Genomic DNA, 27,899 nt, shown 5'->3' on the forward strand with positions numbered 1-27,899 from the left:
CCTTATTATAAAGTGCTTATGGAAGTGATTGCAGAAATACAGACAAAGCCAGATGAATAAAATTCCAAATAAAGTTTAATATAATCTACCAAGACTGGTAGGCGTCAAACACATGTATTCGTGATTTGAGACCGGACAAAGAGTGCAGGCAAGAGTATAAAGCAAACACAGACAAGATAATTAATCTTTCACAGCTCAACAAATCAAAACTAATAATGACAATGACTTTAGCAACAAGGAAGTGCGTAAATACCAACAAAGGTAAACAGGAACTGAAGAAATACAAACTAAAAGTCCATTAATCTTCCTGACGTCACATTGATGTACTGTGCCTGCTGGGTGGTGTTTCTTTTTCTTCTTCACTTGTGTATTTTTGAAAATTTCGTACAGAAGATGAATACTAGCACCCTCTACCATAAAACAATGAAAGCACAGATTCTAGGAGTATAGCTCAAATATATTTAGACTTTTTGTAAGTATAAGTCAAGTATATTAAACGTAATTTTAAGTATATTTCTGAGAAGTACATAAAAAGTAAACTAAAAGTATACTTTCCTATTTTAAGTTTAAAAGAACTATACTAATAGCACACTTGAATAAACTTCTTTTTCGTAAGGGTATGTCCACTGTAGAGGACACGTTTTTCAAAAAAGTGTAATGACACGAATAGACATGAAAAGGCTATTTGTTTTTTAATCACCGATCAATTTTTTAGGTTTCAAGATTTATATATATATATATATATATATATATATATATATATATATATATATATATATATATATATATATATATATATATATAAAATCCAGACTTAACACTGTGACATGTGAGGTGAAATTCACTCAAATATAAAGGCCACTACAGAGACAAAAACTCCATAGCTGGGTCTCCGGAAGTTTTAAATGAACATGAGAAGAACTAAACAAACTTAAAGATAGGTAAAAATTAATAGCCTGAGTGCACTGTAAGTCGCTTTGGATAAAAGTGTCTGCTAAATGCATAAATGTAATTTTAATTTTAATTTAAAGAACGTAAATTTCCATGCTGATCCAAGCTGGATTATTGTTGGTGCTGCACCAACATATCCACACCACAAACAACCAACATGGTCTTTTTGAAGAAGCTGGTTGATTTAGGGAGGCTTGGTTTAGGATCCAAAAACCAACATAAGATGGTCACCAGCAATGCAGGTCTTTTAACAAGGTAGAAAGATGAGAATGTGTGACCTGAAGTGGCCAGGAATATGTATGCACAAGCATGTGAAAGCTGTTTCTGCATAACTTGGTGCATTTGTCTGTCCACGCACACAGCAGGCTCGGTCTGCATCAGGAGGCACATTTAAGTAAACACATTTCAGCGCGCGCCACAAAAGGCTTCCCACATCGAACCAATCGAAAAAGCCATCAAAGAGGCATGCTATTTTTCGCCTCACCTCTGATTAATAGCAGCACTAATATAGCACAAAAAAATGTATTATGATAAAGTCAGACGAAGTGAGTGGGTCAGTGGGGAGGAGCACTCAGCGGCGCGCTGCCGCTGGAGAAAGACAGCACTCTGATGCCTGCTTGACAAGGTGGTTGCTATGGTAACACCACAGCGCAAAGTCCCAAAGGACAAACGCATCAAAAGAGCTCTCCAGCAAATGAGAGACAGAGAACGAGAGAGAAAGAGAGGGAGGGATGAAATGATAAATAAGAGAAGGTTGGAAATGGAGGTGGGTGGTGTAGGAGTGAGTAATGGGGCAGGTGTACAGCGCTCACTTTATAATAGGTAGATGCCGAGTGTCCCGCTGGGGTCCGTGGCACTGCTTCATAATATGTCATTCGGCGACGACAGTGGATGGGCTTGAAACTCCTTTTTAACACAGAGTCAAAGGCGCTGTATCAATCTGAGAGCCCGACACTGTGAAATACTAGGCTTATTTAAGAACTAATGGTAGATAGACGTAGGTACACATATTTTAAGTGCTGCCTTGGATTCAAGAACTCTCTGAGAAGTGTGCCAGAAAGCTTTAGTCTTAGTCAAAATAACATGACATGTTTGGTCCACCTACGGTTGCAACCTTCATTATTCACAGAGGCCCAGAAAAAAAAAAGCCTTTAAGATTGTTCAAGTTGTGTTGGCTGCACTAGTTGTGTATTTCTGCATGTGTGGGTGCATGGGCATGCGTAGGAACACTTATAAATCAGAGCGGACTCATACCGGCAGCTTCTGTAACGGGAAACTGTAATATATGTTACTCGAGCGAGCTTTGGTATCTTCGAGACCCTTTAAGAGTGACATGTTTATTTTCTAAAACCTGTGGCTCCAAACAAGGTCACTCTGCCAGCAGTATTCAGTGGCAGGAAATGAGTGAAAATCCCCTCGCCGCTCTCGCTGGAGGTGGCTGAACTTGACAGTGGTTCATTTCCCAGGAGCCACCTGACGATGTGCTTTTAGTGCTCCATCCGGAGAGAGCTTCCACTGGAGAGCACAAACGCGACGTGACAGCTCTCTCTACCTGAACACACATGGTCCTCAGCTTCATTTAGAAAGGAGGTAGTGATCTTGAGACTTAGAAAGGGCAGGATTGTGCATTCTGGGAAAAATTTGAACAAGCCAGTCTTTGAAGAGAGTAAAATTAGATAATTTTAAAGGTCTTGTTTAAGTGTCTCTTAATGTAGTTCCAAACATGACTTTCTTCGGTGGAACATGAATGATCACATTTTGAATGTGTCCCAGTGTTTTGTTTTTCTTTATCACTCAGTCAAGTCAGGGGTGTCCAAACTCAGTGCTGGGGGGCTACTGTCCTGCAGAGTTAAACTTTGCAGGACAGTGGCCCACCAGGGGAAGGATTGGACACCCCTGAATTAAGTGCAGCACTGCTCGCCCACTTTTTCAGCAGCCTTGGTTCCAGAAGTATTTCTTCCATAGATTTTTCCGATAGGGATTTTATCAAAAAGGAGTTAAAAAAAGAAGATCTTTTGAAAAATGTTAGTAACTAAAAAGTTGCCAGTAGCCATCGACTTCCACAGTATGGGAAAAATATGGTGGAATTCAGTGGTGACTAATTGATGACAGAATTTGGAATGAACTATCCATTTAACAGCTTTACTGAGGGAAAGAACTGCAATCATTGTGAATATCAATGATCTTGGATAAATAATCTTGATTTAACTGATTTGAAGAGGTTGATTGTATGTTCAACAAACTACAAACCATCCATTAGCAAGCACATAGCTCACAGTAGGTCCATCTTAAAGCTTTATCAATTCTCCGGTACAGAAACTAAAGAAAATAAAAATAAATGGGATTTTTACTTCCACAACTGTTGAACTCTATGGGGTGCAATGTTATTTTGCCCCCCACTGGCATTCATGTATGAAACTAACAGTTTTGTTTTTCACAGAAGAAAGATCTGTAGAATTACAATGAATTGAAACTCAAATAAATGTAAATACCCCCGGCCCCGATAATTTTAATTTATAACAAAGAAAGTTTATATAGACAAACACCTAATATGAACTTGACAACCTTGTTTGGAAGTTTAAAAAAAGTTTTCAAAGGCCTTACTTAACCTCAGATCCTGCACTCGCTAGAGCAAACATGCTGAAGATTATAACAGATTTTAAAGAGATCCGACAGTTAAAGAGAAAAGTTTCAGGAGGGTTGAGATGAAAGACAAGGGGAACTGAAGCCCCTAAAACTGCTCTAGCAATGCCTCTGGCTGGAAAACATCAACTGCTTAGAGCTGCTGATGCTGCTGGGCTAGAATAACTATTGCTCGTGTCAACACAGTATTCAACTAGAAGCGCCTTTGGCTAGTACTTGACATCTACCCACAAGAAATCAGTGATGTGTCAAGGCTGGATCCTACATACATTCATTTGATGAATCAACAGAGCTTGGATGTAGAAATAACTGCCTTTAATGCTAAGTGATACTTTGGTGCATTCATTCCCATTCCCAGACAGATAATTAATATATTAAGACTAATACTCAAATACTGTAATACTTACAGAATACAGTGATATTCAACAGACTCTGAAGCACCAAAGAGTTTCGCCTTTGGAAGGTGACAGACACATATAATGGGAAAATAATGACCGTCTGAACATTTATGCGAACAGTAATTTCATTTAAATGATGATGTACATACAGTGTAACTACAAATAAATGTCTAAGGCAAAGAAAGCTACATTTACAGCAGCTCGGACAGACACTAGTAAATAAGCAGCAGCGATGTGAAGAACAGAGGATTAATGCAAGTGCCAAAGAATAAGTACAAATCTGGAAAGCATGTTAAGAAGAAAACCCTAGGTGAACGTGAAAACGAACAGATCTACTGTACATGGCGTAGAGTTTGAAATCTACGCTGGCCATTGTGCACTGTAGTTCATTTACATGTTATCTGAAATCCATTTTCACTTAATTTACGCTGATATAATACACTGAATTAACATCCTGAAGCTATGTCCTTTTGATAGGAAGTAATGAAAGACTTTGGTCCAAAGCAAATAAATACATAAATGAATGCCAATCTATAATTTATAATTCTAATGGGTATCATGGTGTTAATGGAGATCTTTTACAACTCAAGCTGACTACCACTAGAGTTTGGCACGTGAGCTAGCTCAGTTAAGGCAGTCTCTCAGGCCTCTTTTCAGCTCTAGTGTGGATGATAAGCAGACCTAACTGGTGGAGTCTCCAATTCACTCCTGTCCATACTGAAGACATTCACAGTGACTGGCTGGATTGGTGCCAACCTTCGCCCATTAGTTTTCTGTCGCGACCTCTTGGCTGTCTTCTGTGGCCTTGACACCTGAAATACAAACACAATAAACATCCCGTAAATTCGATTTCCTTACATGCATCTGCCTCTGATGCTACAAGACTGCATTTCGAATTGTGCTAAACTGCATTTGAAGTGAATTTCAGAAAATGTACAACATTTTTTGAGCTTTAAAATATATTTTCTTTTAAAGAAATTAATACAGTTATTCAGCAAGGATACATTGCATCGAATCAAAGTGACAGAAAAGAAAGTAGAAAATCCTGAAAAATATATCACGGTTTCCACAAAAATATTAAGCAATATTAAGTCTTCAACATTGATAATAATTAGTGTTTCTAGAGCATCAAATCAGCATATTACAGCAGATCATTTTTTGAAGGATCATGGGACATGACTGGAGTAATGCCTGCTGAAAATTCAGCGTTGCTATCTCAGGAAGAAAAAAAAACATTTTAAGATATAATACAAGAGAAAATGTTATTTTTAAGTGCATTTTAAATTGTAATGATATTTCTGTATTTTTGATCAAAGAAATGCAGCCTTGATGAGAATAAGAGGATTTTTCAAAAATCTAAAAAAATAAATAAATAGAACAGTATACTTTTAAAAAAGTAACTTGCAACTGTAACCATAAAGAGCATAACCATAAATCAATTTATTTTTGGTGGATTCAGGGATGTTAAATTATATTTTTGACTAACACCAGTTCATATAGATGTTACCATTTTTAGGTTGACATTTTTGTGTTCTGTATAAATGTTTTCAGTATTGCACCACGAAAATTTATGTGATGTGTTAAAATACATTTTTTGATGAGAAAAACAAAATTAGATTAGAGAGAATAACAGTAAACTTAAAGGGGACATTCTTATTATGGTTAACATGAACTTACTTGCAGCCTGGGCCTGTTTGTCTCTGGGGTCGTCTGTAGGGCTCAGATCATCAGGAGGCCAGCGGAGTTCCCCGCTCTCCACCTCCCCGCTCTCAGTGGGTTCAACCACGATGGATGGCAAGCGTTTGGAAAGCTTTGGGAACCGTTCATGGGAGTCTGGGAAGATCTACAACACAGGAATATAAGAGGCCACAGTACATGACAGTTCAGTGAGCTAAAGTTCTCAACATGTCCTGACAGTTTTTATGAAACAGCATGATTTGACCTTTACTTCCTCTGTCAGAAGATCTGAGGACCTCATTAAACCCTCTATTGGAAGCAGAAGTGTTCATTTTAGCATAAACCTGCACAAAACGTTGTTTCTTTTGTATTTTCATGATATGTTTTGTCAAATATTTACTGGAAAACAAAACCAAAAATTACTGTTAAAAATGTATTAACCTTTTTATTAACCTGTTAAAAATGTTAACCTTGGAAGCATTCAGCACTAAATCCTACTTAAAATTTTCAGTGCGTTCCCATTATAAGCAATCAGAGAGAATAATTACTTTTTTTTTTCTTTTTTGGGGGGGGGGGGGCAATCACTTGTAATATAAGTAAATAGATGTTTACAAAATCTCCCCTCCAGCAGTTCCATCAAAAACAATGGGTTTTTATTAATAATGTGTTTGGCATTCACCTCAAGCCTTGTGTGAGTCCTATTGCCATAGCACAGCTGAGTTCACCAGAGCAGGATGTGACTCAAGCTGTGTATGTTTATTGCTCCACAATTGCAGTGAAGTGTGAACAAGAGCGTCTTGAGAGTGTGTCTGCAACGTGGGGGCATCGAGCGAGACGTGAATTGTCTAAAAGCATCTGCGCCAACAGTGGAAAAGGGTGTGCTTTGCATGTTGGTTTACACAGTACAGAAAGAGCTTACATAACCGAGTGAATGACAGATTCAGACATGTTTCATTCAGCTAGCATATGATAGAACTGCTCATCCTGTGGTAAAGAAAGGGTAACGATAATCATTTCCTGAAAAGATTGTCTGAGGAATCTGAATTCATCCAGCAGGCTGTATGAACGAGCAGTTATCTGAGGTTTTTTTTTTTTTTTTCAAAATGAAAGGGACTCCAATCATGCTGAAATGAATAATGGTATAGCTAAAGCTCCAATTAGACCCACTGAGACCCATCACAGTCATCTATAAGATAACTGGAAAAACACTCAGCATGTATGTGTGTCTGACCATGACTTTAAAAGTAACCTATTCCTACCCTGCTCTCTGGAATAGATGATTTTGATTGGTCAGTCGTGGGACTGAATGCTCAAATATTTTTGTAAGATGCCACTTAATGGACACACCAAGAACAAAAACTACAATTCTGCGAGAATAGTATCAATAGCACAACTATAAAGGACACAGAGGAATGATACTGTTACGGGGCCATTCACACTCCACTGTGCCATTTTTTGATTGATTTTCTATGCAAAACATACACTAGATGGACGTGTTCAACTGTTGCACACATGCCATGCATCTTTTGCATTATCTTGTGCATGTCACGGCATTCTAAAACTGCAACTTGTTAAAAAAGGTTCAACTTTTAAAAAACGTGTTTATTAAACAGTAAAACAGTTGGTGTGAACAGGCTTTAAATATATGTATGTTATCATTCTCATCAACATAATGGTGCTATTTTAAGGTCACTCTCTCTTTTCATTGTCAGAAGTTAGAATTTCTCACGGGCGCCATCTTGCAAATCACTTCAGTATAAAAAAATTACTGTAAGCATAAAACCTTACGGCAGAAGACCCGGAGTTAGCCAGCTATTAGGTCACCAAGGTCCGGATCTCGGTAAATTTTTCATGTTCAAAAATAACATTTGTTCTCTGATTGACTGAATTGCTGCTAAGCTCCTCATATGAATGTCTGCATGTATAATTAAGAATGTGTATTTGTCACAAACGTTATCATTGCTATCAAAACGCAGTCGAACACTAGTGCAAAGATCTGTAAAACAATTAACTTAGGGGACAGAATGAAATGAAATCGACCTGTCCTTCAACCAATACACTCGTATAGGTCGTTTGTCCAAATCCCTGAAATACGACCCATCAGAGCGTATACTACAATTGCGCCCTAATCGGCAAAAGGTTATTTTCATATTAATGTTTTGTACTCTTTTATTTGCACTCTGGTTTGCGTTTCGTGAAGCTCAGTTGGTAGATCATTGTGTTATAGTTTGATATGTAATCATGCTATCATGGGTTTGATCCAAGGGAACGGAGGTGCACGAAAATGTATATGCTCAATAAATCATAATTTAGCATGATTTCGGTGAGGGTTAGGTTTAGGGGTGGGGTTAGGTGTGGTCATTCGAACGAACAAGCCACCTAGTAAAATATGTAGGAAATACTGTGAGATCGGAGTAAAAAGCCCACACATTGCATTTAAATAAACATGCGTTTTGATTGGTAATGACGTTATAGGTCATTTCATGACGACAGATGCAACGCGATACTGTCATTATTTTTACGCCCGCTAGAGGGCGCTTAACTTTAAAACGTAAATATAGGTCGTAATAAGGTGCTTGCACAAATGACCTATATGGTCGTTTTTTATTGGAGGACAGGCTCAATAAAATATGGAAACACTAGCCATTAAGAAGTCAATTCTATGTCATTCAGTATAGTATTCAAACTTTCACAAATCATGCTATAAACATTCATAAGAGCCCTAGACAAAGTTATCAGCTAAATAATTGTTATAAATAAAATAAAAATTATAACAGCAATATGTATGGTTGCATAAATAATAAACAACTGATAAAATTGTCCACCCCATAAATATAGTAAAGTATTAACAAACTTTGATGCAATAAATAGGGTATGATTTAAAAAAAAGTATTCATCCAAAAACATCTACATTTTGGTTTCTTTTCAAGTATTAGTGTATATAATTAGTTGTATTTATAGGGTTTCTTATAGCACAATTCGATAATAAGGGGTTTATTATAGAAACCCCCTGGACCTCACTAATTTTCAAAGCCTGGCTACGGCCATGCGTCCATACATTCACTTTGTCTTTTCTATTTTATAATTATTATTTTTTACAACATTTTGGCAAATAGCAATTTAATGAGTCATATGATCATAATCTGTGTTAAATCCCTGTATTTGAAAATGACCAGTGAATGTATATATTATTGTATTACACTAGCCCTGTTCCTGTGGCTTGAATAAAAACATTGATATGAATTTCAAGAGAGCATCCAGCCAGTTGACTAAGAGGAGCGCAACCCACCTGAAAAGAGATGCTTTGCTCCTCAGACGCACCGCTCACACTGTAGTCTCCCACCGCAGAGTCACAGCTGTTCAGCACCTCCGTCATGCTGCCCGGTGACACAATTAAACCTACAAGTCAGGAAGAAGTGCATTTACACTCGGATAGTCACAACGTCGCTCGGTCCACTCATTTGCCTATGAATGTGGGAGAGACCGATTAATATGAGCCACCTGCAATAACAACAGCTGGGTTATTTTCTCATCTATGAAAAGATCCTGCCCAAACCATCCAGCCAATCCATGTGCACCTACCATGATGTTATGCAGAGCAAGTCTTTACATGGTTTGTTATTCAAATCAGCTCTTGCACCATTTTCGAAGAAAATTACTTTCACACTCATCAGCTAAAATCAAGCGAGAGGATACATTTATTGGGTTGCAATAATGTCAAGGCTGTTCTCCAAGTCATTCTAAATGCAAAACTCATTTAGGAGATGGAAACTGAATGGTGCCGAGCGTCCAGTTGTGCGCAGTATAGGAAATCTTTCCCATATTAAAAACTTTGCTTAAGTTTACAGAACCAATATATTTATAATTATTGAGGTAAAGTAAACAAACATCGCTTTTTAAATTTTACACTGTAACAACATAGTATCTTTTACATAATATTGATCTTAAATTGAACTTCTGTTTGGTGTAACCTAAAGTAGTCAGTTGGTTCAGACAAATCAAATAATACTTTAGTAAAGTCAGTTGAAGATGTAAGCACATAAAGTACATTTGTTACATCTTTATAATAATAATAATATATGTATGTATCTTGCTATATATATATTAATATGTACAGTACATACCAAAAGTTTGGACACACCTTTTCATTCAAAGAGTTTGTTTATTTTCATGACTATGAAGTAGTGTAGAGTCAGACTGAAGCCATCAAGGGCTATTTGACCAAGAAGGAGAGTGATGGGGTGCTGTGCCAGATGACCTGGCCTCCACAGTCACCGGACCTGAACCCAATCGAGATGGTTTAGGGGTGAGCTGGACCGCAGACAGAAGGCAAAAGGGCCAACAAGTGCTAAGCATCTCTCGGGGAACTCCTTCAAGACTGTTTGAAGACCATTTCAGGTGACTACCTCTTAAAGCTCATCAAGAGAATGCCAAGAGTGTGCAAAGCAGTAATCAAAGCAAAAGGTGGCTACTTTGAAGAACCTACAATATGACATATTTTCAGTTGTTTCACACTTTTTTGTTATGTATATAATTCCACATGTGTTAATTCATAGTTTTGATTCCTTCAGTGTGAATCTACAATTTTCATAGTCATGAAAATAAAGAAAACTCTTTGAATGAGAGGGTGTGTCCAAACTTGAATCAGCTTTTTTGTCATTATTAATTTTTTTTCACTTTTTTTTTTACTTATATTAAGTTTTTAAGTTTTGTACTCAACTAATGAAAATTTACAAAAACCCAAAGTAAAAACCTTTCCATTTTTTGTACATCAGTATCATGTAAACATACCCTAAAAAGTAAGATCTAGAGGATCAACTCCTTGTTTATTGAGCAATATTATGACAGCACTCTTGCTCGTGTGATACTGCTTAAATAATATACAGGACAGACTGGATACATTTACATTTGCATAATCTATCTGCTGCATGATCTGTCAATGCGACGTGGACCAGCTGGTGGTCCTGAAGGCTGAATCTTCAGGACTCCACATGCCACATACTGTATGCACACTGTCCTGCAGGAATGACGAAGGCTGGGTGACTAACACGGCCCTTTACCATGAAAACGTGCATGGTATTTAGTTGATAAAGAATGAGATTTTGTTATATAATTTATAATTTAGTTTCACAGTGTAATAGTGTGTAACCTTGTAGCATTTTATTGATTTTATATTATGGATTTATTATTAAATGCTGCATTAAAGGCATGCACACGAGCAAGCATACAATGTTGCACATGCACACAACAAACCTGCTTTTTTAATATGATGACACACATACTATCACCTGATCATTTGCATGGATAAAACCAGTATCCAGGCTTAGCTGATCTGAGATAAGGCTGTGAAGAGACCACAATGATGCTTCTTATGCTTTGATGTAATGAGAAATGAAGTGAGAGACCTTCATTACAAAACAGCCACTTTAAATATATTTTGGTTTTATCTGAGAAACCAAAGGTCTGGGTATGAGGATATTATACTTTATCATTATCATTGCATTTTCCTCTTGATTCCATTTGGGAACTGCGTGACTCAAATGAATCAAAGAATGAGGGATACAGAAAACTGAGGGTGAGCAGATGAAAGAACGTAGAAATAAGCAGAACTATCAAAGAAAAGGATTAAAGGATAGTGAAAATGAAACGATGAAGAAATAAATCATTTGGACCAAAGAACGACATAACCTGATAAAACAGACCCACGAGCTACAATCTTACTCACTGCTATCAAAGATCACAGCAGTTTAAAGACCGAGCACGAAAAACCATGCCCAAATAATGAACTTTTTACTAAAAGCACTGTTCAGATTAATTAGCAGGAAACAGATGCTGGATGGCAGACAGATAAAGGAACATAGCTGTTTATGTTCTCTGCCTTTAATGTTGGTTGAAAATGGACTGATTCGTGCTCGCTATTATGTTGATAGTGACCAGCACAAATGCAGCTCACTCCCCAGACCCTTGTTAGCATACAGGCCTTTTCATTGCTGAAAGTGAACGGCAAAGACAAAAGGGGCTTGAGAGAGGGATCAAAGGGCTGTGCGTGTGGTTGGTGCCATTTATAGTGAGACAAAACACTGTGGAAGACTGGCTTTGTAGGCGGCCACACAAAGACTTCATATGCCCATCAAAATATTTTCAGACGGGCATCCCTGAAAAAACAGTGCTGGTGTTATTGTGGCACATTGCACTTTTAAGTATCTCCGGTTTTTAAAGAAAGTCCCATGTTCAGTAAACTCCCCGTGGAGTGCATGGTGGTTAGTTAGAGACATTATTTTCTACTATTTAAAGGTGTCTAACTATGTGTGGCTCTGCATTTCTGTAAAAAATAGAGACGGTATCTGAATAATTGAATATGACTGGGTGCAACGACGGACCTCACCCCCTTCCTGGTGACATGGAAAATCTTACTCAAATCTAGGCAATGACTGATACTGAAATGACTGTTATAGCAAAACTCTCAGAACTAAATGTCGCGATCACAAAGCATGCACAAAACACACTTCAAATAACACACTACCTTTCAGATTATTGACTGTTGAGAACAATACACCGTCAATAAAGCCAGAGCTTGACTGCAAAACAAGTCATTTCACAAAAGAAAAACACACCGTCGCATGCAAAATTGAAAATAATAAATCGATGAATAAAGCAATGAAAAGCGCCAACGGAGATGGTCAAACTTTAAGAAATTAGAAATCTGTTTTTATGTCCATCAGAATTGCATAATGTAGTTATAAAATGAATTTTACAAGGCTTCATGTTTACTTTTTCACCGCCAAAAAATGAAACTTCTGACAAAATTGACTGACTCCCAACTTATTCCAAACCCATATGGCTTTATTTATTCTGTGGACCACCAACGGAGACCCTCGGCAGGGGCAGACTTACCCATTAGGCAAAGGTCACCAAGCACCCTGGGCCCCCAAAAGTCAAGGGCCACCTAATATGCTTTTCATATACAAGACACACATTAAACACAGACAGTAGCTGTTTATGGTGTTTATTACCATGACAACCTTCTGCATCTCCAATCATGTCTGATAATTTTATCACTTGTTTATCATTTATGCAACAATATGTATTACTGTTATAGTTTTCATTAATAACCATTGCTATATAGGTGATAAATTTAGTGCTTTTATTAATGTTTTAGCGAAAATGTAACGAATGAAAAAGCATTCATCATGGCTAGTGTTTGCACATTTTATTTCAATCTGTAACCTAGATATTCTACATCTATCTGTGTACTTGTGGTAAATGCTACTGTTTTTAATATAAAGTTTCTGACAGATAATATCATGGTGTTTTTGCATTTTTCTTACGAATGTGGAATCATATCAGCAATAACCTGTCCGTGGGCTTTTTTGATTACTGTCAGTTTAAGTGCCGGCGATCAGTCTTGCCCGATATTGCTATGAAAATGAATAAAAACCGAATATTTCAAATATTTCGCAAATAAGATAAGATAAAGGTATCGCTAACCCTAAACTGCAACTTCCCATTTTATTTACCTTCTAAAGCAGGGGTGTCAAACTCAAATCCTGGAGGGCCAGAGCCCTGCACAGTTTATATTCAACCCTAATTAAACAGACCTGATCCAACTAATCAAGTTCTTCAGGCTTATCTGAAAACTACATGGTATGTGTTGGATCTGGCAACCCGTGTCCTCTCTCACAACTCAGCCTCATGCAGACACTCATATGAGGAGTTTTAAATAGAAAATTTGTCATTCAGAGAACACATTTTATTTATGAACATGAAAAATATACCTGGTGCCCAGAGCCTCGCTGGAAACCTAACTCATCAGCAGACTTTTCTATAGTCCATATAGGCTTTTCCACACTTTTCTCATTCTTACTAATTCAAGTTTTTACATGAATGAATCTCTGAAGGGAACCGACTGTCTTCAGAAAAGTATTGATGGCAGTTTTTTTCACTTTATCTGTTAAAGTAGCGTTTATGAGTGCAGCGCTGCTTCGTTTACAGTCGTTATCGGGAAAAAACGATACATTTCTGACATTCCACAAGCGCCTCCAACTAGCAGAGAATGAATATGCATTTTCAGTAATCCAATCTATAGGTTTTGTTCAGACCAGTGCAAAAATCCACCCACGTAACCACATTTTAAATGAATCTAACCTTTTATACTTCTGACTCATCCCTTTTCTAAAAAAGAAAAAAAAAGGTTAAAAAGGTTAACAAGTCTCAAGGTTGATCTAGGTCAGGGATGGCGAACTCCGGTCCTGCAGTTCAGCTCCAACCCTAACCCTTCAGACCTTGATTAGCTTGTTCAGGTGTGTTTGATTAAGGTTGAAGCAAAACACTGCAGGGCTGCAGCTCTCCAGGACCGATGTTCTCCACCACTGATCTAGGTAAATGTGTGCAAATATATAGGGCTTCATTCAAAATTTGCCTGGGGCCCCCAATTCACTAAAGCCGCTTCTGACCCTCAGTCACCATTCACTTTCATTGCATCCTAAGACTTCCATTTTCTTCCTTCCTTTTTTATTATTATTTTTTTTTTACAGCAATGTAATCTCTGTTACATAAACATTGGTAGTTTACTAGCATAACTACTTTCCTGAAAGTGTTATTTGGAGAAAGTAGTGTTGTTATGCACAAACCATGCTATAGCAAGAGTGTCTTTTAATATTATTCAGAATATCAACAACACGTTAAAAATGTATATAAAAAAATATTTTTTTTTTATTAGTCCTTTTTATGCAACAAAAGCCTTCACAGGTATTGGTCAGCACCCAGACTTGAACTATTCGTTGTTGTTATATCACTTTTCCCAACAAATAATTAGATAAGATTATCTATCTAAAAAGCGTCGAGTAAAAAGATTTTGTTACTAAGAGTCCCGTGACTCTTAATTAGTGCCAGGATGCATTTCAGAAAGAATGTGGGTTTAGAAAGGTATGAGGGTGAATAAATGATATTGTTTAATATCAGAATGATGCTGGTGCTATAATAAGAGACCAAATCCGAACGCATGATAATGGCAAAGTAACAAAGATAAGAAAAGCAGACTATTTTTGACAATTATTTTAATTAGAGCGCATCATTAGTCAAAGAAAAGCGCTGACATGAATAGCTGAGTAATTCTAAATTTTCGTGTCGTTATTTAAAAGATTGCGTTAGCACCAGAAACTTGTTTCAATACAGGCTATAACAGGCTAAACCTATTCGCAATCACTTGCATGAAAATATATGATACATCGTGCAACAATTTTGGTGCACTGAATTCAGGTGATTCTGCATTTGCACGGCCGTAGTGTAAAGTGCTCATACCTGTAGCCTTCTGAAGTGTTGTCTCTCCGCGTAAAGCCCGTGACTGCTGCTCTTTCCAGTGGATGTGTCTGCTAGACACAGTCAGATTCAAGTCAGATTCTCCCAGACTAAAGCTGTTACCTCAGAGCGCGCGACTGTAATTTCACGCGCACTCACCCGAGTCACAAGAGCACGACTGTGTGAGAGTGTGAGTGAGTGAGTAAGAGAGAGAGAGACACCTCTGGCTCTCACGATGGTTTTAAGATGCAAATAGTTTAGCTTAGTATTGTGCAATTGCCATAAGTCAAATACTGAATATGAATATACCCCAGTTAAAAAGAAATTATGAAATGTTTAATGTCCTCTACAAATCATGTAATGGTTACCTTTTCACATATTATCTCTGAAATGCATGTATGATTTATTTTCAACAATGCATTTTAATTAAAATGAATGAAATTTGTTAATAAAGTATTGTAAATCTTGTTATCAGGTGTGTGAACTACTCAGCTACTCAAATCTAAAAATATACTATAAATGTGCTAATCTAAATCATTTTAAGGTCTTTAGATCAATTACAAGATCATTTGTAGAATACACTTTAGTATTTTGTGGATTTGTTGTTATAATATTATAAATATTATGAATTAAAAAGATTTTCATTCTTTATTACATTCCAAAGGCATTTCTCCTCACATTTTTATGTCATTACAACATGACTTGAACATGACTTGTTACTACAACATGACTTGACAAAGTAATTTATCACTGAAAAAAAAATGTATGTAGAAGTCTTACAACTATAAAATTAACTGTTGAGTAATTAAGTGTTTAGTTACAGTTTCAAGTGGATTATATAGTCAGTGCATTGTGATTATTCAGGTTGCTTTACAAATTTTATGCATCAAATTTGCATTATTGAAGAAATCTCTGCTGTCTCTTGAATACGGTCAAAAATAAAATCTGGAAACTTTTTTCACTAAAGGAAATTTCTGGTGAGGTACTTTTTTTTTTTTTTTTTTTTTTACAAAGTATCTATACTTTCATTTAAGTATAATTTCTCACAATTTTTTCCCTTTCTGCATGGAAATCAATAAAGATTATATTAATATGGTTGACTGGTTATTCATTATTGTTCCCTTTCATGCTTTGTCATGTGAAACCTTAGAAACTGCACTTACACCTAATGGAGAATGACATATTGTGAACAAGGACTTAAAAAAAGAATGTGAATTGAGTTAATTGACTTTAATCACAGCTGCCATGCCATTAAAGCATCCCATATCTATTCTGTACCCATAACGTCTTATCATAAAGGACATTTTAAACACATTGTCTTGTCATATCTTAGTCATTTACATGACTGATCATGATACAATTGTTGCCATAATGGTTGTTAGTTATTAATTCAAGCTAATCAGACCATAATATAATTTATACATTTCTAAATAATAAATATACTGTAGCTAAAGATATAACTGGGAACTGAGTGTGAGATTTGTATTGTCTGGCGTATTTAAAGTAGTTTGCTAGTGAAGTGATGTAAAAAGTCATGACCTGTGGAGTGCACACACTAACATAACTATTAGACTGGTATCTTATGCTGACATTTCTGTGTCAAATTACACAGCGTGATGGAAAACAGAATGAGAAGTCAAATGTCAGAGGTTACAGCATCTCACCTTCCTATTGGCTCAGCCCTGATTCTGATGATGATGTCACAGCGAGTAATGAGTGAAAGGAGATGCTGCCATTCATATAGAGATCACCTCACAGCCTGGGATCCAGCAGAACACAGACCTCAGTCTCTAGACAGGCAGATTTTTCCAGTGGCTCTGTAACTTGACAAGGAAAGGTATCCATTTTGACACATACACCTCTGTGCATGTTAATTTTTAAACACAAAGAGTCAGTGTCAGTTCAGTGCAATGTTTGTGTATTCCTGTACCAAATATAAGAATAAATAAATAAATATATTTAGCTAGTTAGTTATATATCAAATATATCAACAAATTTTCAACTGAACACAAAATTATGCCTTTTTCAGAACTGATTTCTCTTTTCTGATTTTTGCAATGAGTTTTAAGTGACTGTTAATATTATTATATTTTTTCGTCAGTGTGTTAAGTCAGTTGACCTTATAATGATCTTATTATATCTGACACTACAACTTACTGAATAATTAGTGTGTCACGCAATTTCTCCATGAGTGTTTCAACAACAAAAATACAGCGTGTTGAAAACACTGTCACATAATCTGAGAAAATCCATCCAGTGTCCATATACTAGCGAGAAAAATTTACACCAGAGAGGAGAATTTTGCAAAAAAAAAGTTTTTACATTTATTATATTTTTATTCATATTATTACTCTTTTTTTTATTAGAATTAATAAAAATGTATAGATTTTACTTTGTTATAACTTTTAGTCCCAATAGACTAACATTTGAAGTCTAGTAGGAATGTATAGCTGTGTAGGGTAATGTTTCATAGGATTTATTCATTCTTTTTTTATGCCATGCAGGTTGGAGTTATACGCTGATTTTCTATCGTGGTCTAGGACCCCCTGAATTAGCCTTGGCTCTGCCACTGTATGTGCTGACATTTATTTCTCATTAAAAAAAAGACCAGACCAGTTTCTCTAGTCTCACATCAAACACAAACTGAGATGCAGTTTCCACAGAGAGTTCAAGAGGTACCAGCTCAGGACCGAGACACAGACTTGCAGACATTGCCGGCTTGCAGAGTAATTGAAATGTAGAGCTCCTCCCCTCTTCTTCTTTCCTCTTCACTCTTCACTTTATAGGACTGCTGTGTCTCTTTGAACGAAGAGCTCTGAACTCTGCGTGTGTGGAGGAGTGTTATAGACTGACCTTTAAGTAATTTTGTCATCTCGTACAAATTCACTTCAGGCCTGTTTTCTGACATTCTCTATTCATTCAACCAATTAGCACTTCATGCATCTGCCTACTCTCCCTGGGCTTTTGTGGAAGTCTCAGATTGAAAGCTTCTCTGGGGAAAATAAGTAATTAACTGAAATTTCTTTCAATATCCTGATGTCCTCCAGCTGAAAAGGAATCTCTAACATCAGACCGCAATGTTAAGTTTGATTGAAGTATGAATAAAAATTTGTATTGATAGTGTGTGATAGTGGCTTTTCTACAAGTTACAAATCTGAATAATTGTTCACTTTATATAATCTTCATTTAGCACTACATACATTATACCAGTCAAATGTATAAAAGCACTGAATTTACTTAATTTTTTTGAGTGTGTGATACTTTTGTGTCATATTAATTTCTTTATAAAACTAAAATTGAAAAGAATGAGCTGAACTGGATAATGAAGTCAACAAGAGCTTCAGCTTAAAGCTCACACGTAAATTCCTTCAGTACTGTATAAAAAGCAATTGTGGATGAACTGAACTTATTTGTCATAAGTTTAGACAACACCAACTAGAAACTATCCCAGAAAGACTGTTTTTAACCAAATATATGGAGAGATACAAAAAAGTTGTGGACATGTTATGTAACTGAATATTCAGATATTACATAATATTCCTGTGGCTCAGTGTTAGCAGTGCAAAAGGTCATGGGTTCATTTCCCAGGGAAAAATGTATAGCCTGAATGCAATGTAAGTCACTTTGGATAAAAGTGTCTGATAAATGTAAATGTATTATTATATAATATTAAATAATATTAATAAAATGGATTAATAAAATAACATCTTTATATTCTACCAGTTAATTTTGTATTACTGCACTAAAGAAATATGTCTGAAAAAATATTTCTAAAATGTGGAAAATGTAATTAATATAATTACTATTGTTTTTCTAAAAAAAGGACTCTAAAAGACATATGTAGCGTAATCATACTTTACATACGTAATCATAACTCCTATTAAATTGCAAGTGCAATTGGACGTCCTCTAGTTTAACTGATAGAACATTTTGCCAAGATCATGGGTATACACATAATCATGGTATAGATGTTTTCCTTCTTTTTTTTTTTTTTTTTTTTTTACAGAGATTAATGCTTTTTTTAAACATGATGCATTATAATGTTACCAAAGATTTCAATTTTGAATTAATGCTATATTCTTTTGATTTTTCTATCCTGCAAAGGTTACACAAAAATATTCGGCAAAACACAACTGATTTCAACATAGCAAATTGATTTCTGAAGCAATCGCGTGACACTGAACAGTGTCATTCAGCTTTGCATCACACAAATAAATTAAATTCTGAAATATATTGAAATGTGCTGAACGTATGGGATCATTGTGTCAAGGAAGAAAGACTGTAACGACAATCATGATTTTAGAGTGAATCCATACTCATGCTCACAAATGTAGTGTTTGCAAGACATTGTTTAGGGGACAAGATGATGGCAAACATCATGTTTTTAAAGGCCAGTTTCTAGATTTATTTGCATTAATGATGCCCAATCCCACAACATGAATGAATTAATGAAGCTCTCACGCTTGTGCAGCAGCAGATGCAAAGGACTGGTGCTCCCTCTGCTGCACAATGCATGTAACAAAGATTTAAAAAAAATATAAAAAAATATATATACATTTTATATGAGATATAAGAATGTCAAATGCAATATGACAATGTTTAATGTGATATTCTAAACATGAACAGTTTTTTTTTAACACAACTCTCAGACATACAGATCCAGATTTCCAGTGTGATACAAAAAACAACTGCAACAACTCCGGCTATCTGATGCTTTTATATATTAGAAAAGGGAAAAACACAAAGTGTTCAATTAAACTCTACAGGGTATCCTTTTCTCCTAGCTCATGTGTCACCAAAAACAGCCCAGAGCACCAGTATGTAGGTAAAAGGCAGAAAGTACGGTTGAGGCAGTAAAAAAGAATCCGTCCTGACTCTTACAAGCTCCCACAGAGACTTGAAGCTCTCTGCTTATAAAACATTGAACAGCTACTTCTGTCTCCCAGAGCTGTCTGCAATTCATCTCAGAAAAAACTCAATGGGAGGTGCAAAGACTGGCTACTCATTCTCACCAGCAGAGGTCGATGTTTTCAAAGCATTCACATGATGGCTCTTCTCAGGTTGTTGGTGAGTCTGCAGCAGCTGAGTGCAAATGGATACATGAATGTGTATTATTTGCATAAACCAATAAATTAACAAATATAATAGTATAATATTAATTATGGATCATAATAGCAGATTTCAGAGGCAGTGAAAAGGTCAACGACATGTGATTTAGTTAATGCCCAGACAATTACAATCTGTGTTAAATAACTGTAATTGTTATGAGCGATTCCAGAAATATGTGTGAGTCTTATACAGTACAGATGCCTTGGAAATGTTTGTATCATTTCCATTTTACAGTGCTTCGTTTTTTGAATGATGAATTTTAACATTGATTTCCATAAGTTTAAGTGACTCTATTTGTAAGATAAAATATTAGAATAAATAGTTCACAAACAAAGTGGGAGCGTAGATATTTAAAATGTATTTTCACAGTTCCGATTATTGCTATTAAATGACAATTAAAATATAAAACATATAGTAAAGTATCACATATATTGCACAGACAAAAAGGCAATTTTTCACAAGGATTGTAACCTGTACATTGGAAACCTTTACTGTGGGTGAAAAAAACAGGCTACTTGAGCTTGTTTGTCAGAAGATTAGACAGGAAAGGCACTAGCAAAACCTAATGAATATATTTATAAATCCAGATGAGACATGAGCTATTTGCATTCTCTTTAGTATATGCAAAGATAAGCACATATTGCAAATATGTGAAATGATAACGTTTAAATATTAAAGATTAAATATCATAGTTTAAATATCATAAATCTTAAATATTTCAATATAAAACTGCATATTAAAACATAACATAATATCAATCATATTTAGATTAAACATTTTTCATATTAATAATATAAATACTATAATTTGAGAACAAAAACTGAAAAAGTTAGAACTGCAATAACAATACAAAACCAATTATATTTGTGGAATTGTATATTTATTTATATTAGGTAAAAACTGTTAACCTGAATGCACTGTAAGTCGCTTTGGATAAAAGCGTCTGCTAAATGCATACATTTATTTTTATTTATCATTTGAAAACACTTTTTGTTCATGTGAGCTTCTGATGAGGTCAGTCTTACGCCTCCCGCTGTCAATCAAACAATGGCGTCATGCATCCCCAGCGTTTCCGGTGCAGGTAGGCGGGGCTCTGCTATCCCGGGTCTGGATTCTTCATTCGGGAGCGCTGCTAGACAAGGATGAATACGAATGCAGCCATATTCGGCTCCGCAGAGAAGCACACCGGCTAGCGCAGGCTTACACGCAAGGATTCGCCTACTTAGAAAAAGCACCCACACCCGGTTTTTTGGTGGGCGTGTATATATAGGTTAAAGGTGCGTGTAGTGCTTCGTTAGGGAGTTTATAATTGAAGATTTACAGTTGAGCGGAATGAGCGTCCGGTCATCCTGAGATTCGACGGGAGAAAAAAACCCGACACATCCCTCAAAGTGGAAAGTACAGATTTGTCCGGATTAAGGCAAATGGAGCCGACAAGGCCTTGGGAGTGAGGAGGGGGTGGAAACGCTGGAAAGCCGCGGACAACAACCGGGTTAGGCGCATTAGGGCTACGTTTATTTAAGCACTATGTTGGGCACATTTTGCTAGCTGGCTAGCTGGATGGCTGGCTAGCTTTTGAAGTCTGGGACTTCAGTGCTCCACACATATCAGCCAGATAAATACGATTTGTATATATTTATTAAGCTCATCCTCGGGTTATTAATCTCGACAAAAGTTGTTGTATCCTCTCTGGCTCTGGGAGTGGTAGCCAGGCCGCTGAACTGGTAGAAGATGTCTGCGAAGGTGCGCCTGAAGAAGTTGGAGCAGTTGCTGCTGGATGGCCATCAGAAAAACGACAGGTCACTGAGTGTGGAGACGCTGCTGGATATCCTCATATGTTTATACAACGAGTGCAGCAACTCGCCCTTAAAACGAGAAAAGCATGTGACGGACTTTTTGGAATGGGGTAAGTTGATGTGTTTGGGTGTAAGCTACTGACTGCATTTGGGTTCAGAAATCAGTGCGTGTCCCTTTAAGACCTGTTTATCTGTTATTACATTTGCCTTAATCACCCAGCTGACTGCAGGCTATTGTCAAAGTTGCTGTTGTGACATTTGCTCTTGGGATTCCTGGCCTTGTTGTTTTGAAAATACTTGTCATCTAGTTGTTCCAGCTTTAATATTTTTCAGCAAGTATATATAAGTTTATGGATGGTATAAGGGAAATGGAGCGAATGCTACCATTGAAGTTGCATTTGTTCATGGCTTTATAACTTTTTGAGGGGTCGTAATAATTTGCTTGTAATATATACCGATGAGTTTTACAACCGTGTATTAGACTAGTTACATAAAATGCATGTCATTGTCAGTTGCTACTCTATATCCCTGAAATATATGTTGTATATTAGATTATGAGATAATATTTCAGTGCTTCATTTTATAATCAAAAGTCTGTTGTTTTAATTGCGGGGGCAGAACATATAAAAAAAAAAACGCAATACACTGGTGATTGAGAGATAAACAAATGTTCCTCCAATGCTTGAATTATTCTATTTGATACATACAATTTTAAAATGACTTTACTAAAAACAAATATAAATAAATGTATGGATAATCAAGCAAACCTGAATGACTTCAGTCCAGTAAATATTCACCTAATATTAACACCAAATGAAGCCCTTGCATTACTTTATAAATACATGATTGAAGATTTCACAGCAGAAAGTCACATGAACCCCACCCTAAGGGTGGATGTTTTTAGATTATAAACTGTCAATCAGATGATTGAAGGCATGTAGTAGATTGTGTACAACAGGTTTTTTAAGGAAGCTTTGCTCACCTGCATAATAGAGACTTAGAAATATATCAAATATGACACAGTAAGCTTTATATGATTAATCAGACATTGCTGATAAATGTCTGAAAAACCAGTTGTTTTCAAGGGCAATGTTAATCTTTCCCTTTAAGGGGTCATATGATGCGATTTAAATGTTTCCTTTCTCTTTGGAGTGTTACAAGCTCTTGGTGCATGAAGAAGATCTGTAAAGTTGCAGAGACTCAAGTCTCAAAGCCAAAGAGATATTCTTCATCAAAGTTAAGACTAAAACGCTAATTCAAACACGGTACTGCAAACACATAAACCTTCATCACTGTGTCTGTCACGCTACTCTGTTCCCCTTTCATGCTTGAACTGATGTAAAACTAAGGACATTATTAACTGTCTTTACATTTATTTTGAAAGGTGAAGCTCATTATTATGGAAAGGGGTGTTGCATTTCCAACATATGTTTGTGGTGTTCGCCCATATCACAATGCACTGAGTCATTTGGCCAGACTGCACTTGTCAAAATTTATAATTTTGGGCTCTTCTTGGTCCTTTTGATTGAGGTTGGTCTTCACAGTAAGTTGATTCTCTGTCCTGGGTGTTGGGTTGACGTCAGTAATGAGATTACACCCCAGTGTGTCTGCTCCTCTAAAGACGCGCCAGTGTCCTTGTGCAACCCGTCACTAGCAGGTGCCACCTCACATCCCATCACTGTGAGTGAGCCATAGTATGACCCAATTTCCAGGAGTCATAAACTCCTCTGTTCTTCTGTCTTGTTCTGTCTTACTACAACACTGGTAGAGGCACACTTTCTTATGACGCCCTTGATTGTGGAAGTTAATGATTTTCATGGAGGATGTTATGCTGGCGCCAGTTAAACACCAAGCAAAGCAATAACGTCATTGTAAAGTGCATTAATGGCAGAGTGCTATCTCAATATGTGCTTTCCATTTTATAAAGTGCTCCTTGAGTGAAAATCTTAGTATAAGCCTTTTAACTGCGGAATTGCAGTAAAATTGTCAGTGTACCTTTTCTGGTTAAAACCATATCTGCTATTCGCACTTGTTGTCTTGTTATTTTTGTCAGTTTTGTATTGCTACTGTTGACTAGAGATGCACTGATAAAAATTTCTTGGCCAATTCCGATATATTTTATTTTTTAAGAACTATAATTGACAGCACATACGAACAAAAACTATTTATGCAATGCAAAGTTTTATTTTGATAAAAAATAGTAAAGTAAAAACTCAGTAATAAAATAAGAACAAATAAAAAGAAATAGCTAACAACAGTACAAATAAATGCAATAGAAAAAAAGAGAGCTATGAAACTTGAATTTTTTTTATTTTATTCAGGTTAGAAATACTACAGAAGTTAAAGTGAAAGTAATCAAGTGTAAATTTTTATCAAAAAAAAGTTCTGTAGTCTTCATTATAAAAATTAAATTCAAAGTAATGCTTATCCTTAAAGTTATAAAACGTTTTCATTCAAGAGCAGAAAGTGGTTTTCTTTGTCTTTTGTTCGTTGTTTAACATGACAGACAGCAACAGGAAAATTAAGAGTTTATCCATGGACCCAATATACTGTTACACAACACACATTCTCTTTCTCAACTGTTTAACATTCCAAAACTGACTGTGTTTAACTGGATACTCACCAAGACGCGCATTTTGACATAATTTTGTATGTATTTGAACATTTTAGCGCAGTAAGCCCCTCATTCTGGTATTTGCGGCTCACAAGCTTTTTGAGACAGAGCGCGGCTTGTGCGCTCCACAAATATAGATCAGTGGTGGTTTAAGTGCAAAATCTGCGAGAATGACTAAAATAATGTTCAATACAAGCACTATTTAACCGGAGCGAATGAGACGTGTGTGAGAAAGAAGAGCGAGAATGCACGACTGATGTTTCATTGCCTGTGCCCTGGTAACAGAATGTTCATGTACGTTCACCGATATGGGCCAATAATGAGGAAAATAAGCTGGTTCCAATCCCTGACCAATCGATCGGTGCATCTCTACGGTTGATACATCAACTCTGATGTAAGTTGCTGGAAGTGAACGATTGACAGTTTGGTGGAAATATAGTAAGATAATAAGAAAGCTCTAACTGTAGTCCGTTGACTGAGTTCTTCATCCACTGATATAGTGAGAAGCTTAGTTTCAGTGTCTGTCCAATTTGATGATATTTAGATAATCACTTTTTTTTTTTTTTTTGACTCCCGCTACATTTGTTGAGTAATTAGTGATCAATAACAAAACTGACATTTTGGGGTGGAGTATCCCCTTTAAAGCTCCTTTCAAACACTGCACGTTGGACCCGCAATATTTCCGGAACATTGCCGGGTCGCCTTCTTTGTGAAAGCAACAACGTCCCGGAATTGATTACCGAATTGAACCCGGGTCGGGGACCTAGTAACATTGGGGGGTTCGACCCGGGACGAGCGCTGTGTGAACAAAAGCCAGATCTAATTCCGTGTCGAAATGATGACGCGTGTTATCGCGCGACTCTTTTACCGGCTGTTTTGAAGGAAGATCAACATTCACGACGAAAACATATGTGCAAACTGTAATGAAGCAGAGATCAGTTAATTACTCACATTCCGCGCTGACGCCAAGACCGTTTGCTTGCTTCAGTGAAAGTATAACGTGCCTAGTGTAGTCGACTCGTACATTACACGTCACGCGCTGATGTCACGTGTCGTTACGGGATCTTCAAGGGTTGTGTGTGAAAGCACGCACACATACTGGGTCATCACTGGCAGTGTGAAAGTGCCAGATCGAGCGACCAGGGATGAACACTTTACCCCTGTATTTGCCGGAATGGCAGTGTGAAAGGGGCTAAAGGGCTTAAGTGAGCTGATTGATGGTCATTTTGACAATGGTTGCTGTTAAAACATGACCTTTAAAAAAAAAAAAAAAATGGTATTAAATGTATAGAAAAGGGTGCATGTGAATGAATATAGCCAGTGTTTAAATTGTTTCAGAGGCATAAAACAAAGTCTTTTGATTTACTTAAATTTTTTTTTTTTTTTCAGAATAAATAACATGCTTAGAAATTTTCCCATTTAGAAACATTTTTGTGTCTGAGAGCCCTGTGGGATCTGCACCTCATTATCACAGACAGACATATTGACTGCTCCTAACATTCTGCTATTGACCGGATTTGTTAGTTCACAGTCCATCTTGACTCATTAGGGCACTTTTCCAAGAGTGGATGAGCTCTGACTGAAGAAATTTCTCCTCTGTGTTGCACAAGAAATGCTAATGTGAATCTGAATTAGTGCACACAAATCCATTTTGTTATGTGTAAGAGTCTGAAAAGAAGTCGAGCTTGGATAGTTCATGAATGTAGTGCATGCTTCTAATAACTATGTTTATAATAGTGCTGTCTTGCAAAAGTGTGAGTAGAACACTTATTAATCATTGCAGTGTCTTGGTCCTTTACTCGAATCCTGTGCATGTGAGCTCTCAAATGTAACACAATGCTATTAGCCGGCTTGCCAAAGTCAGTGGTGACAGATACAGCGGTATGAAGGGATGGGCATTTTTCAAAATTATTGTATCTGAATATTTGGGCTCATAAAACAAAAAAACTGAGAATTTGTTTATTTAAATGACCTTCAAAGATCATTTTTTTTAATATAATGACATTTTTATCACCATTTCTGAACATGCTTAATAGGCATTATACACAACAATGTTACAAGGTTGATTTTTCTTTAGTTAAAAACATCTAAACAAACAACAACAAAAATATGGATATATTAATAGAGAACAAAAGTATTCGAATGAAGGCCTGCCTTCTGAAATACGAAATGTGCTGTGATTGGTTAGCTGGGCCAGTGTGTCTTGTGATTGGCAACACTCTGGGCCTAATCGGGAAATGTCATGCTGTGATCCACACTTGTGTCATGATGGTAAAAAAAAGAGCAGAGTTTATTGTACAATCTTTGTTGCGTATGTTTCATTGATCAGACAAACACCAACTAGGCCTGGGCGAAAAATCGAATGAATGAATTAATTAGAATTTTTTTGTTAAAGGCGATTTAAAAAAATAAGTAAATCGAGTTTTTGTGTAATGGCGCATTTTTGGCTCCCCGGAGCTTCCGTAGCGTTAGTTTCACATGGCAGTATGGCAAGCAACAACAACAACATCATAGCACACACGAAACAGCAAGCGACAACATGGCTACGGGTGAGAGTTGGAAGTTTGTTCAGGAATAAATGAATACAATCATCTGTTGTTTGGAACTGGTATGGGTTTGCTGCGACAGACGTGGAGCAAGAGACCCCACGCTGCAACATTTGCCTAAAACCCATCGCAATCAAAGTTTCACCTGAAAACGAGACATCCAGCCGAATATGAAAATGGGGGTTACATTTGTCTTGCTTTTTATTAGGGCTGCTCCGATCACGATCGGCCGATCGTTAATGAGTATCTCGTCAGTAAAGCCGGTTCTCTAATCAGCTGTAAATTCCCTCAGGTGCGTGATTTCACATCGAGCAGCTGTTACTACTCGGAGCCATTGTTAACTGAGAAGATGCGCAAATAAAACGCCGATAATAAAGTGGATTTGCGCATCTTCTCAGTTAACAATGGCTCTGTGTAGTAACAGCTGTTCTATGTAAAAATCACGCACCTGAGGGAATTAACAGCTGATTTAAAAAAAAAAAATTAAAATTGGAGATTTTACACCAACTGAACAATGTTATATCAACTGATTCACTCTCTTATCTCTTATTTATACTGACAAACCAGTTCATGAAACCCACAATCATGAGATTGAACAATAATGAAAGAAAAATAAGATCTAAAATGTTAAAACTAAATAATAAATGATATAAAATGGTAAAATGATAAATTAAGTAAATCATTTAAATAACTAATGATTATGAATAATTATATGAAGAAATGGATTATAAATAAATTAAAACAAGAAAATAAAAACACAACACAAATGTACGATTGCGCTCTTGATGCATCACACACAGTTTGCATTTGAGGATCCTTCGATCCTTCATCACTGATTCCCTGCTTTTACGACAGTAGTAGCATATAG

General features: G+C 36.5%; 2 protein-coding genes across 2 annotated transcripts in view; one reads left to right on the forward strand and one right to left on the reverse strand.

Moving 5' to 3' along the window:
• Positions 1 to 812: 812 nt before the first annotated feature.
• LOC113063235 (protein LBH-like) lies at positions 813 to 15,118 on the reverse strand. The gene is made up of 4 exons (XM_026233481.1): positions 14,970 to 15,118; positions 8,959 to 9,068; positions 5,670 to 5,835; positions 813 to 4,804 (listed from the first exon to the last, which is right to left on the reverse strand). Exons 2-4 carry the CDS (start codon positions 9,043 to 9,045, stop codon positions 4,758 to 4,760), a joined length of 300 nt encoding a protein of 99 aa, XP_026089266.1. The 5' UTR covers positions 9,046 to 9,068; positions 14,970 to 15,118; the 3' UTR covers positions 813 to 4,757.
• A 6,053-nt stretch (positions 15,119 to 21,171) lies between these two features.
• LOC113063237 (serine/threonine-protein kinase MRCK beta-like) overlaps positions 21,172 to 27,899 on the forward strand; it is a 492,601-nt gene continuing 485,873 nt past the window's right edge. Inside the window, exon 1 of the mRNA XM_026233483.1 lies at positions 21,172 to 21,981. Coding sequence (XP_026089268.1) covers positions 21,807 to 21,981 — 175 coding nt within the window. The 5' untranslated portion in view covers positions 21,172 to 21,806. The remainder of the gene's footprint in view (positions 21,982 to 27,899) is intronic.

This window comes from Carassius auratus, chromosome 45 (assembly GCF_003368295.1).
Source record: "Carassius auratus strain Wakin chromosome 45, ASM336829v1, whole genome shotgun sequence".
Lineage (NCBI taxonomy): Eukaryota > Metazoa > Chordata > Actinopteri > Cypriniformes > Cyprinidae > Carassius > Carassius auratus.